Below are 14,184 nucleotides of genomic sequence, written 5' to 3'. Positions count from 1 at the left end.
GTTCTGATTTGATCTCCTTGCTAGGAGAGGCTGAGAAAGGCCGCTCTAGGGGATTTACTTCCAGCAGCAGCAGCACATGATCCTTCAATCGCGTGATTCTCACCACCGAGGTCTAATGGGGAGGGTGAAGAAAAAGCTCACGCTGCCTTTTGGAAGCAACAGCGGCGGCTTCTGCTCGCAGGCCCCCTCCGCCATCTGGATGCTTCATGGCCTCCCCCAGGTTAGAAACCTACTGCTGCCCCAACAGGGATGCAGCCACGCAGCTTGTGATGAGCTTCCAGCCCCAGGTCTTCTGTGCGGTCTGCATTGGCAGCGCCTCAGCCAGCCTGCTGCTGACCATCCTGCAGCTCCTGCCGAAGAAGGGGCAGAGCCTGCGGAAGATGCCCAAAGCCTCCTCCTCTTCCACCATTCTTCTCCTTATCTCCGTGTGTGACATCCTCGGTGGCTCAGGTAAGCGCCATCTTGGTGTTCCTTGCGTGTGCTGCAGCAGGCCCTGCTGGCAGATGGTTGGGAATGTGCTGCATGTGTTCAGGGGAAGGTTTGGGCTGAACAAGATGAGAAAAGGGCAGGCCTGGAGGGGAGAAAGGTCTTGCTTAATAGCTAAGTTTTAAAAGTAAAAGTTCTTGGCAAATCTTCAACAAAGTCTCTACTTCAAATTAAAACCCTGCACTGGCTGACACTTAGAGGAAGGTGTAGAAGCAGAAGTGAGGGAGCACATGAATAACTAAAGCTGACTTCCACAACTTAGCTGATCCTTTGGACTGCATTTGGAAAATACTTGCACGTGTCTGTAAATCCTCTCAAACAGAGTCAGTACCGCTGTTCACATACCAACCCAAAACTGCACACAGCAGGCTGGCAGCATGGTGTGTAGAACTGCAGCACTGTGCCGGCATGGGGAAGCAGAGAAGCACCTTTAGCAGGGAGCCCTGCCTCCAGCAATGGGCTGTCTAAATCTGCCCTGGAATTTACTGCCATCTTAGACAGAAATTATCATGACATATACGGGGGAAATAAAACCTGAGTTTTTCCACATTAGCATCTTTTCTCTCATTTTAGATAACTGAAGTAGTACTGTTGTGTAAGTCTCTCTGGCTGCCTGTGAAAGGAGTAGGGTTTTACACGTTTTCCACTTTCACACCTAGCCAGGTCTTCTCATGGTACATAAGAAGAACCAATATTAAAACAGATGATGGATGGGAAGATAGAGAAAGACATGGAAAGAGCACAAGAGCACCTGGAAAAGGCCTTTCAATCATAGAACCATAGAACCACAGAATCACAAAGGTTGAAAAAGACCTCCAAGATCATCTAGTCCAGCTGTCCGCCTACCACCAATATTTCCCTACTAACCATGTCCCTCAGTACAACCCCTAAATGTTCCTTGAACACCTTCAGGGTCAGTGACTTCATCACCTCCCTGTGCAGCCCGTTTCAGTGGCTGACCACTCTTTCAGAGAATAAATCTTTCCTAATCTCAGTCAGATAAAGCCAGCAGCAGAAAAAGTTATTTTTCTCCTTTTCTCTTTCACAGGCTAACAAAAACTATTTATCCGCAATTGTTCTTGAATTAGATTCACCTTGGAGGGTGGGAAGCATGGTGTGCTGGTGCTGTGGGTTGGTGCAAACTCACTAAACCTCAGGAGCAAACTGAATTCATGCAAAAAGCCAGTACTGTTCTTACCTAATAGTGAAACCATGCTTTTTTCAGCTCCTTGACAGAGAGGAAAAGAGCTGCTTGTAAAAATGAGGACAGAGAAAAATGTTAAATAACATTCTTCTGAAATGAGGAGTTGCAGAGAAATGACCATTAGCAGTATGAATATCTGTAAATTAAATTGTAAGTCATTAGTTGCTGGCAATGCAGATGCGTTAAATGCCTCTTGATTCCCTTTAGGGAAGTGTATGACAGTATCTGTAGATAAATGAGGCTTAGATCTTTGTGGCATGACATGGCGAGTCCTCCAGGCTCACAGCTGCTTTCTGTAAGCCCTCACCCTGGCATCTGGCCTGCACTGCACACCCCAATAGCCACAGTCCTGTGAGCATGCAGAATCCAGGCCGCAATGCAGAACATGCGACCAGCAGCAAGCATGTGACTGTGATCACGCTGACAGGCACAGAGCACTCATGCGTTTCTCTTCAGGTGTGATCTTCAGGTCGAGCGTCTGGTTGGGCTTCCCGAGCTTTGTTGCTAACATCTCAGTGGCCAACGGGACTGACGTGTGGCCCTCTGTCTTCTGCGTGGGCAGCGCGGTAGGTACAGGGGTACAGTCCTGCTTGCTTTGCTCACACAGGATCCAAAAGGCAACATACTGCGTCCCAAAGGGGGTTAGAATTTCCTTAAATCCCTGATGTGGATTCTGGATTAAGGAACATAGAAAAAGAAAGTGCAAATGCGTTACAGAAGTGCAAATTTTAAGTAATACAATCACACTATTGCCTGAAGTATAAAATCTGAGCTTACTATGCAAGAAAAATGTCACTTTTTTTTTTTTTTTTTTTTTTTTTTTTTTTAACCAAAACACAGATAATTATGCCAATTTGCTCAGCTCAGTAGGAATGTAGGGTAGCCAAAGAATGCATGCATCAGCAATAATAGTAGTATCTTAACAAATCAAGGCATACAGTATAGAAAAGAAATATGCTGCTTATAAATAAAACTATTCAGCTCTTGTAGTTTTTAAATAAGATGTGCCAAAATGCAACTTGCTTTATTTCATATGCCCAAATAATAACAATTTCAGACATAATGGCAGAAGCGAGTATCAGCTGTACACACCTATTAGTTCTCAATTTTCCATCATACATGTTTAATTTTTGCTTATGAGATACAAAAGCTTATTATTTTTTTTCTTAAAAGAAGGTGAAACTGCCAACATCAATATCTTGCAGCAGGAATGCCCTGTTTGAAAACCACGTTTCCATATGGCTTAAGTTTTGCTTTCTGGCCCTTACCACAGAAAGTAATATTTTAAAGCAGTGACAGGGATGCTGTATGCAGACTGTTTGTTTTTCATTTTGATCTCAGGTTAAATGGCAAGCAGCACAGCTGTCTACTGCAGTTTTTGTTTTCCCTATCTTGGGCTCCAGGAAAGTGCTGCAGTTTGAGTCACTTGCTAAGTTTAAATTTAATTATATTGGAATGAAAAATGACCCTACTTCCCCTAACATATTCTCATGTGAGTTAATAAAATGTTTCTGGTTCTATTTTAGGTTTCTTCTGGTGCTATTGTTTTATTTCATTTACACACAAGTCAGTGAAATTCCAAATAGTGAGGCTCTGAAGCATCTCCTTCAAATGAGATCTTTAGATAGATACTCTATAGCAAGATCTGGCATTTTGCAAGAAGCTAGATAGCATATGAAAAATTTGTTTTTTAGGTGCATCTGCTTTTTATTAATTTTGGCGACCATCTAAACTATGTTGGAATTTATGTGTGGAAAGACCTCACGGTTTATTTTTGTATGTATGCGTTTATATATAGTAAATTCTACATTTCTTAACTGCAGCAAATATGTAATAGTGCAGATTAAGTTACATACTGAGCATTGTGAATAAATTGCACTAGCAGGAAAACTGGAATTTTATTTTCTGGCTTATGTATTATTAAAATGTCGTAGCATTTTGATTAAATACAGAATAATTCATGTCACAAATGACTAGATATAGGAACTATACCCTTGTTGTAAGGAAGTATTTCCCAGCTTGATTTACCTTTGGAGGAAGGAATGGTAGAACTCAAGTCACTGATGTCTGGCTCAGTAACAAGTATGTTGGTTTCCAGGTGTAAAAGGATGCTACTATGGAACTGTGACAAAGGATATTCAGATATGAGCTGAAAGCAGGGCTCAAAGGGAAGGTATTCTGAATATTAAAATAGTCCCAGACCATTACAAATAGCCAGCTCCTGTCGGGAAAGGATTTGGAATTTATAAACAGGGTCTAAGAGAGGTCAGTTATCTTCTATAGGCTCATGGGAAAAATGTATAGGGTCAACTCAGAAATGCAGTGGAATTTAACTTGAGTTGAACTTGTTTCCTTTGGATTTTTTATAAAAAATTAGCTATGGAGTTCAGTATGGACAGAGTTGGCTGTTTTTCTGCATATCATCTTTATCAGTAGTAACACCAACTCAAGTTCTTGAATGTGGATAAAATACCCATCACACACAGAACTCATGATACAGAGGCACTTCTATTCACCACCATTGTGGTGAAGGCAGACCTCAGTTATATTTTCATGCCTCAGCTACTGAAAAATGAAATTTTACTAAAATGTTATATCGATTTTTTAAAATAAAATGTTCATTACTAATCTTTAAAGTTAAAACATTGTTTAATAATTTACTTTAGATTAATTCGTGCCATTCAGGGTTAAGACTGGAGATGTAAACAAACACCAGGTTTTCTAAACAACTGAACAAGCTGTGAAGGCAAACTGCTCAGTTTACCTAGGAGCAGATCCTTTGGCTACAGCAGTACTGCAGTAAGAATTCATACCTCACAAATCTCAGTTGGAAAATGCACACATTTAAAGAACAAATCCCCAGGCAAAAGGTTTGAGGCTCCCCTCACCTCCAGCAATGTTTAAGAAGCAGCTGTGACATTTGCATTTTTTTTTCCTTGCAGATATGGATCCAGCTGTTATACAGTGCTGGCTTCTGGTGGTTATTTTGCTATGCTGTCGATTCTTACTTGGTGGTAAGAAGATCAGCGGGACTGAGGTACTAGAATTAAAGCTCTGAATGTCCTATTTTACTTCTCATGCTGTACATCCGTGTTTGCATGCAGCTATCTGAGGGTATAAATGAAGTCTGTGCAAACACGTGATGTTCGCATGGTTACCAGATAATGATCTGTGTGAATGGTATTCTAAGTGCTTCAATTGCAAGGGCAATGCTTGGATATTGATTTGCTTGTGCCTAACTCGCATTTAAATGTAACTGAATTTATTTAACTTTCAGAAAAATAGGGTGTAGATTGGGCATTATAACACTACTGCAACAAGATGCTGTTTTTATCTCTGCTCTGTACTTGATATTGATTTTTGTGGCAGAAGTGCTAGCATTAATATAAAACAGCAATGAAAGATTTTTTAAGCACAGAGGTATGATCCTCTCTCAGGTGGGAGCAGTGTCTGACTCTCCAAATCAAACAGTTCTCTGCAGCCTTCAGAAGGGTGCTCGGTTGGCTGTTTAGCTCCCTTCTTCTGTTTTTAGTTCCTGAATGTGCTGTCTGCAGGAGCAGTGAAGGACGCAGGGTTTCCTTCTGCAGATGTGGGAACAGGGGAGAGACTTCTGGCCTCTGGTTGGAGGATATGACACTTCTGTGTGCAAGCCTGTCCAGCCGCCAGGATTTCCCTTTTCTCGTGAAAGGCCCCTATCCCTCCTGCCCTCCTCAGTGTGCTGCTGGCATTATTCACCTCACACCTATCCTATGTTAACACTGCTGGGTGAGAGTTAGTGTCCTTGATAACCTCTCTCCTGCTTCCTCCTCCAGTACAATCGTGCTGTACCACATGATGGCCTGGGGGCTGGCAGTTTTGCTCTGCGTCGAGGGTGTTGCGCTGCTTTATTACCCGTCCCTTTCCAGGTGAGCAGGCCTCTGAAAGCAGACTCCAAAACCCTGGTACTCTGTGGTCATTTGAATGTCTTTTCATCAATGGTAGAGACGGACATCCAAGCACTGTTTTTTGGGTTTTTTTTTTTTGATCTTTGAGTAGTGTCTCCTACTCAGTCTGTGCATCCTGGGTTTCAGTGGGCCCTGAAGATATCTCCCAGACACTTCATGCCCTGTGATGCATTTCAGTGCTGTGGTACAGCTCCTGCTGTGAGCCGCTGCAGGGTCATGATGCCCAAGAAGGTGACATAGTGCACAGAGCTGCTGCAGGCGTGAAATACTGGTCCACTCCTGTTTTTCTGCTCCTGGTTTCAGCTTTGTATTTACTCCTTTAAATTTGAGGAGAAGTCACAGATGGTGCGAGTTAATAATCAACTTCGTGTCCCGTGTGAATTCGTTGCGACAATTTGACAATTAAAAGTTTAGCACCTGTTTGTTTAATTCCTTTCATGTTTGTTTTCTTGTTTGTTTTTGGTTTTAGTTAAATGTGACAATGATGAAATAGCTGAGACTGTCAGATGTGGAAAGAAAATAATGAATAATGTGTTAATAATTTGTTCTCAGCTGTGAAAGAGGCCTGGAGCACGCAATCCCACATTACATCACAACCTATGCCCCGCTCCTGCTGGTGCTGGTGGTCAACCCAGTCCTCTTCAGAAGGACAGTGACTGCAGGTATGTTCCTAATGGCCAGCGTGAAAGCGTACATCTTATTTAGCAAAATAGAAATAAAAGTAAAGTAGAAGTAAAAAGTAATGCCTGTGTATCTAAGGATATGGAATAGCTCCTCATTATATCAAAACAGATGCAGTTGAGAGTAGAAGAGTATTACCTACCAAAATGGAGATACAATCTCAATAGAAAATTAGAATAGAGGTACACTGATCACATACTGAAGTTAGGCTGTTTTAGATCTTACTATTGCAGACTGGCAAAGTTATTTCCATGTTACTAAATTACTTTTGATTTGAAGTATTTTTGGCAGCATATGGTGGATATATGATGGTACTATAATACTGGTACCAATGTGTATTTTGGAATGCAGTTAATTCCTTTTTAAGGATAATGTTGGTGATATCCAATAGTTCGTTTAACTTCTTTGAAACTGAGAATTAAAAAAGGATCAGAATTTTGTTACTCCTGATTCTGAGATTATGAAACAAGTGAGAATTGTACACAACTCGGCTGAGATCATGAAGCTCCTGTTTGATTTAGCATCCGGCACTTTGAAGAAATGTGACTGCAAAAAAAGGAACAAATTCAATTAATTCTTTTAATGTAACATGATCAGTGCTAGATGTTTTCAGTGCCTGAATTCATACTTATAATCTACACATTCAATATTTAAGAACAGCAACAGAAGAGACTGTGTCTTCATCCCATCTGCACTGCTTTCCTCAGTAATGCCCGTCATCAAAGGAATAGCTGACAAAATCCATGGAATATTTTAAAAATATATTTTATATGTAGAATGTCTGCCTGTTTTTGCTGATGTTACACTGCCAAGTTTTATAGATGTAGACAACACTGTACCAATTACATACTGAAGTACAACTAATTACCTTTATGGAGGTACCTTCTATTTTTTTCACTTATCTCAGAGTCCCAGAGCGCTGCTACATACTTGGTACAAAAGACAAACCAAATTTGCATCGTTGTATTATCTTAGTCTTGTAACCTGCATTTCTGAGATAGCACTCAACAAGCCTCTGCCTAATTTATACAGGATAATGGTTTTTGGTTTTTGTATTTTAGTTTAGAATAATGTCTCTATGCATGAGCAAACAGAAAACAAGTGCTACCTCCAAAGGCTGGGACCAAAATGCTCTATAGGGAAAAGATAAGCTTTAGCCTAAATTTTAAATAATCAAAAATACCTGTAACTGATGTTTTGGTCTCTAAAAACAGTCAGTAAGCTGACTCCTCCACTCTGCATTAGCTGCTGTATTTGTGTGGGTTGAAGGCTTAGACTTTTTTTTGAGCGTATTGAAATCAGTAGTTAGGTAAATGGTAAACTTACCTTCTTCAGCATGTCCTATAGAAGAGAGGACAATACATTCTCTACAGACAGCAGCAAAGGTCTTCAATGAGAACATAAATAATAAATGTTTGTGCTTGTATGCGATGTCCATCCATGTGTGTTTATGTATGTGTGCATTTTGTAGGTATGTGCACATATGTTCATATGCCACTGGCAGACTGTGTGGCTAACGTACCTACCTGTACAGCTACTTTAATATTTGTGTCTGTATTACCTCTGCTACCTGCTCATGTAGGCGCTAAGGATCAAATTTTGTTTCATACTTTCAGAAATGCACGTTGCTAAAAATGATGTCTTGTGTCTCCTTGTTCTAAAGTCTTGCAAGCATACTTTTCTCAAATATCCTGCAGTTTCTCTCCATTGTCTAATGAAAGTGATGAAGAAAAGCAACCAGAGAACAACAACAAGAAAAAAAGATTTACATCATGAGACCTGTAGAATGTAATGAAGTGGGAATTTAGCTGTTTCTTAACAACAGAATTTCTCTTTGGCTGTAGAGAATAGTAAATAAGCATTCAGCTTCAGGTTAAAGAAAGGATGTTGAAGTAGTTAGGGAGCAAAAAATGTTAAGGACAGATGGAGCACTAGAATCGCTTGGCTGAGGAATTCTTTATGTGTTCCTGATTTTTCAGCTAGTTTGCTGAAGCTGCAAACAGCCATACCTAGATCTAGCTGCAGTGTTTAGAGGCTGAGAATGAATTGGATAATCTCTCAAAGTTTGTTCCTTTTATGGGAAAATACACAATGAGTATGTTTGTGTGAGTACATATGTCGATTCCTTGGTATCTGAACAGTATGTTGCTTATCTATCTATTTTTGTTGACATTACAGTTTCAGGTTCTAGAGATGTAGTAGTCAATTATGTCTTCATGTCACAGTTCCATATGAAGTGTATAATAGTGTTGACTGTATTCTGTCTCAGTCTGAACATCACATAATAAATACTTCCTTACATCACGAACATCATAGAGAAGCGTAAGCACTACCTTCTTGTTAAAGAATTGTGCTGACCATACTATTTTCTGTTTTTGATGGGACTGAGAGAAGAAAAAACTGCTAGTGGGATGCCACCTACTTCAGGAAACCTTAGTGGATGTCCTTCTTTAGGATTGTCCTAATCTTTAGGATTAGGCTATGTATGACATTTGCTGCTGGAGACAAACCCATTGGTTCCTTTGTTCCCTCTTTACAGACATCTGTTTTCTGTATCCTTGTACCTACAAATGATGAGATGTACGTGTATTAATGAACACAACTTTATACTTTCCAGTTGCCTCTTTACTGAAAGGGAGACAAGGGATTTACACAGAGAACGAGAGACGGCTGGGGACAGAGATCCAGATGCGCTTTTTCAAAATTATGCTGGTATTCATTGTTTGGTGAGAGATGCATTTTGTTTTAACCTGCCTTCTCCCAGATTAAAACAACTGGGGACAAGAACAGAATCTGATGGGTTATTTCATTTGCTTGTCCTTATGGTTGGAAGGGAAAGTTTCTAAGGAAGACAGTTCTAAACTAGTTCTCAAATTAGCTGAATCACTCATGTAGCATCACAAGGCTGCAAGGAAATGATAAAAATATTTAACCAACAGGAAAACAATGACACTGAGGAACAATAGCAAAGAAAAACAAAACAAAACAAAACAAAACTGAATGCAACCTAAAGCTGTCTGAAACTGCAGCAAGATTCCCCAGAGCTCACTCTACATGCTTGTCATCAAACGTGCCATTGAAAACTTACAGTAAATACACTTCTAGGGCATGCTTACGGCTCTGATTATGATTATATGATGCATCATCTCTATAGTTTGCAGCTCTCAAGTGTGTGAAACAAGTATAGTGTTGGCTGGAAATACAGACTTACACACCAGAAAGGAAATCTCTGTGTGTTGTGTGTGAAATTTCTCATTATCTGATCTTTTTTCTGATATTCCACCTTCCTCCACTAAAATAGCAGTTTGTGGTAGGGCAGGGAGAGGAAGAAGAAGGGCACAAGGAAGATGTGGGAGGAGGGAGGGTGCCCCATACCTCATTCCCAAATCCCCTGCATGTCTGTTCTAGCAGCACCATCCAGTGTGAAAGATGCTGTAGTGGTGGATGGGACTGAAGGTGCTGGATGCACTCAGCAAAACTGAGAGAACTGAAAGAAGCCCTGCTTTAGGAGCAGTTTTACAATCATCACACAATATTAAAGGCACCAGATGAGGGAGTGATCCATGCTATGTGGGCCTCTGCAGTGATCTAGCAAGACATGGTCACTGCTGGAAAGTGTTCACCTACGTGGGTAACACAAGCAAGGGAAGGAGGAAGGAAGCAGCCTAGAAGTAGTGAAAAGATGGCCAAATTTCCCAGTTTGTGCAAGTATTTGATTGTTTCATACATGAGTACGTTAATGCATGTTTCATTGCTTTAAAAGGCTGAACAGGGAGAAAGGCTGCTTTTTATTTTGTCCTTGCTGCTGTATATTTGAGTGCTCTGGTCATTTCTCAGGAAACAAGTTTCTTCTGGGAAGGGTGGAATAGCCAGTGGGAGCAGGACACTGACAGTAGCAAAGCAGCCTGAAGCGTGGCATGCTGGAAAGTGCTGTAAATAACAGGGAACAGAGTTTTATCCAGGCTTCTAGGGTTACAGAAAGAAAGAACATTGTACTGGAGGCACCACAGAAGTGCATTACAACCGAAGGGACTGTGGTCAGCTTGCTAGACTGGGAGCAAGCATGAAAGAAAGGAGCAACTCCTCAGTGGACACAGTGGGCTTGACTGTTTATTTCCTTTTTGTCTCATTATGAGTTTTCCTATTACAAGAAAACCAAACCAAAACAAAACACCCGAACAAACAAAACACGTGGATCTTGTTTTTTGGGTTGTTTTTTGTTTGTTTGTTTGTTTTTGCTTTTTTTTAATCTGCTGATAAAACGTAAGCTTTAGAGTGTAAAAGCTCAGAGTTACTGTACAGAAAGTCTGAGACAGAATCATCTTAGAAGCTTCAGTGGTCATCCCAGTGGTCAAAAAAGGAGATGAGTTGGTCAAGGAAATTTTGGGCAATATGGGGTAGAAGAGAAAACTGTATGTTCGGGAGGGATGAGCAGAAGATTTTAGACTGTGAAAAAAACATAGGATCTGTTTTATAAATAACATAAACACAAATCCCTTCAGAAAATATGATACGGGTGTTGGACATTTCCTTCCTGAAGTACCTGTAGAAATATGCGAAAAAGCTGTTCTGACTGCTTAGGAGCCATTAGAAATTGGAACCATTGCCTATAACCTTTTTTTAGTGTATCATGTTCTCATTTTCTCTTGGAGGATGAGGTTTAATTATGCTCATCCTACTTTAGAAAAAGAAATTACCTTTATTCTTAAAATTTAATGTCATTTTCAAGGACTTTAAAGTTGAACTTAGTTTTGTTTTGTAGATTTTTTTAACAAACATCTTGAAAATCTACTCAAATATCACCTTGAAATTCTAGAGATGCTGGAGTTTATACAGTCTTTTGTAGTGAATATGCATATGTTTGTATTCCTTTAACTGTATTATACATTCAAGACACAAGCAAAAGAAGTCACTATCCGTAATGTTCCCATTGTAGATCACAGTTGTTTATAATCTCAGTGCAGTAAGCGTGCGTGATCAGGTTTAATTCTGATGGATATATGGATTTCTTTGCCTGGAGTGGGAAGTAAGAGCCTGTTTTCTGATCATAAGCTCAGGGAGAACTATTGGGTCCCTTCACATTGAGAATTAATGCTAAAAAAAAAAAAAAAAAAAACCCTCCTTATTAAGGTTCCTAATTTCTATAATTTGTAAGTAATTTGTATTTTACATATATGTACATATCTACATATCACTGTTTTGTTCTCTTTGTCCTTTTTATTCCTGCAATAGCTGGTCATCTAATATCATCAATGAGAGCCTTTTGTTCTATCTCGAAATGCAGCCAGATATCAATGAAGCACCTTTGAAAAACATTAGAAGTGCTGCACTGATTACATGGATTGTAATGGTAGGTCAACCATGGTGTCTCTCAGTCTTTGAAGTCACTTCTGTAAGACTCATGGAACAGCACCAGTGTAGTGGGTTTGGGGGAAAAGCTCAGAAAATCAGGGAAGAAAAGTCAAAGGTAAGAGAAAGGAAGGAACGGTCATTCAGAACATGCAAACTTTGCTTAAAAGATACAAAGGCCGAGATTTTCTCCCATTTACAGGAGTATGTGGTGAGTGATTGCTACCCATTTTAAGATCCAGAACAGACCATTGCAATCATTTATGGTCTACCTTCTCTAACCTCTGTCATAAAACAAGCTGTGAATTTTAGCTCACGTTTCTTGAAGATTTGCCCAAAAAATGGGCATTGTCCACTAATAGTCTGTTTGTAGCTACAGTTTTCTTTATTAGAAACTGTATTTCTATCTAAGAAATGATGTCTTGTAACATTTGGACAGCTATTAGGGGAAAATACATGATGAAATTTAAAAGTAACACACCAGAATATAGCTGTAAAATACTGGGGTCTTCCTGTACTTTTCTCTCTTTCTGTTGGAATATTTGACAAGGGATTTTACAGAGGTGATATTGCAGGTTCCTTTTTCAAGAAGGTTTATTCTGAAGCTGTTAAATACCTGTGAGGCCTGAATATGCTCTGTGCACTTAAGCTCTTGAACTGCCTGATATTGGAAAGTTAAACAATGCAACTGATTTGTTGCAGCCTTCTCCCTGACAAGGAGTGAACACATTCGTGTGACAGGGACCTTACTCTTGCTCACTGCGAGAGCACACAGTCAGCTCTACCAGCTGAGCTATTATTTAAACTGGCTGTAAAAAAGGTATGATTTTCCTGTGAGAAGAAAGATAACCACTAAAACCATTTACTTGTCACACATCCTGAAGCAGTGGGAACAGAAGATTTTTTGGAAATCACTTGGGATTTTCTTTTTCAGTGTCTCTCCCTCGTTTTGCATTCTGTTTTGATGGACGTTTTCACTGGCTTAGAAATCTGCAACAATTCCAGACAGTTCAATTGCTGCTATTTTAAAAAATTTGCCTGAATGTGCTAATGTCTATTCTCATAGATTTGACTTGGCTTCTAGTGAAGAGTAAAATGTTTGCTTTTCTGAATTAAAAAATGTGGAACTTGTAAGGAATGTTAAAAACACACTGGGGATTGACCAGCTAAAATTCATGCTAGAAAACCATTTGATGCCTGCTGTTCACAAGGAACACCTTAGTGTTCAGAAACAACAGGTTGTAGTTTCTCACTCTGCCTTGTTTGTGTCTGCAGTAGGAAAAATGTACACTTTTATTTGCGTGCAGTTATCATCTTCTAAAGACAGCAGTTATTCAGAGTAAGGGAAGTTGTTAATGCATGCAGAACGTTTTGCTGGAATTGAGAATGAAGCCTTGCTGATGTAACTTGTGTTGCACTGCTCTTTTCTAGGGGATTCTTAATCCAATGCAAGGCTTCCTCTTCACATTAGCTTTCTATGGCTGGACAGGATGGAGAGTGGACCTGAAATGGCAGAAGAGAGAAATACCCTGGGAATCAATGTCCTCATCAGCGGTGGGTGACAATGACTATCCCTCACCAGTGAACTACCAAAGCAATGTTCACGACTCAAAGAAGATATCTTCCACTGATAGCCAGCAGACTGATGAGGCTATAAGCATGTTGTCTGAAGGTAACACTAGCAGTGATGACAGGTTGACCAGGAGCTCTCCCATCTACCAGGGCTGGTAGCTTATAGGTGGAGAGCTGAATCTCACTTCTCCCATTGTCAAGACTCACAAAACCATGGCACTGTGTGAATCATTGCTCATTCTGAAATTTGGTTTGTGCCTGATGGCTCAGTTTAATTTCCTGTAGCTTTTGTTCGTGTGTGAGACTGTGTAAGATGCAGAGAAAAGATAGTTAATGTCTTCACTTGCTTTGTAAGAGATGTGTAGCAAGTTACAAAGGCCTGATAGCTTTTAGCAGGACTGTGTCTCTGCAGGGATCTGTTACTTATGATTCATCTGTTTTCTTTCAATCTCTCCTGTAACCTCCGTATGGTAGAAGAGTCTTTTGTTTAAATAAACAGACTATTAATATGGTGGTTTTTTAAATGTCTTCCCTTGCTTGCCTTGCTCAGCATAAAATTCCCTGAATTACTGCTCTGAGACACAACTTCCACCCTTGTAAACTACTCTAGTAAAACATGAGTGACAGCAAACTTGGCCATAAGGACAGACTTCCCTGCTTGTGCAGAATTTCACTGTCAAAGTCTTCTTTTAGCTTGTTTATATTAATTTTCAGCTTCTTTTTATCTAGGGAGTTGAATGTGTTTTAAAACAAATTCAGACATGAATTGGAGCTGAGGCTTCAAGAAGGTTTCAGAATAAGGGCTCCAGTTCTGCTGGTTCAAGAAAAAAACAGCTCTTCAGATTATTTTTTCAATTTGAATTCAGTTTGATCCTTATATATACCTGTCTAACAGGATTATGACTGATAGTTGCATTAAGAGATAATATTTGCAAAGAACACTGACAT

The 14,184-nt window shown here is 39.9% G+C and overlaps 1 protein-coding gene across 1 annotated transcript; it reads left to right on the top strand.

Moving 5' to 3' along the window:
- Positions 1-206: 206 nt before the first annotated feature.
- Positions 207-13,395, top strand: GPR143 (G protein-coupled receptor 143; the record flags this gene model as incomplete). Its single annotated transcript, XM_079546272.1, has 8 exons — positions 207-450; positions 2,147-2,256; positions 4,633-4,727; positions 5,503-5,595; positions 6,187-6,296; positions 8,933-9,041; positions 11,548-11,665; positions 13,096-13,395. 8 exons carry the CDS (start codon positions 207-209, stop codon positions 13,393-13,395), a joined length of 1,179 nt encoding a protein of 392 aa, XP_079402398.1.
- Positions 13,396-14,184: the final 789 nt, after the last annotated feature.

Source organism: Tetrao urogallus (genome assembly GCF_951394365.1).
Source record: "Tetrao urogallus genome assembly, chromosome: 1".
In the NCBI taxonomy this organism is placed as follows: Eukaryota; Metazoa; Chordata; class Aves; order Galliformes; family Phasianidae; genus Tetrao; species Tetrao urogallus.
Note: the sequence above shows the minus strand (reverse complement) of the source record. Positions and strands in the feature narration are given on the sequence as shown.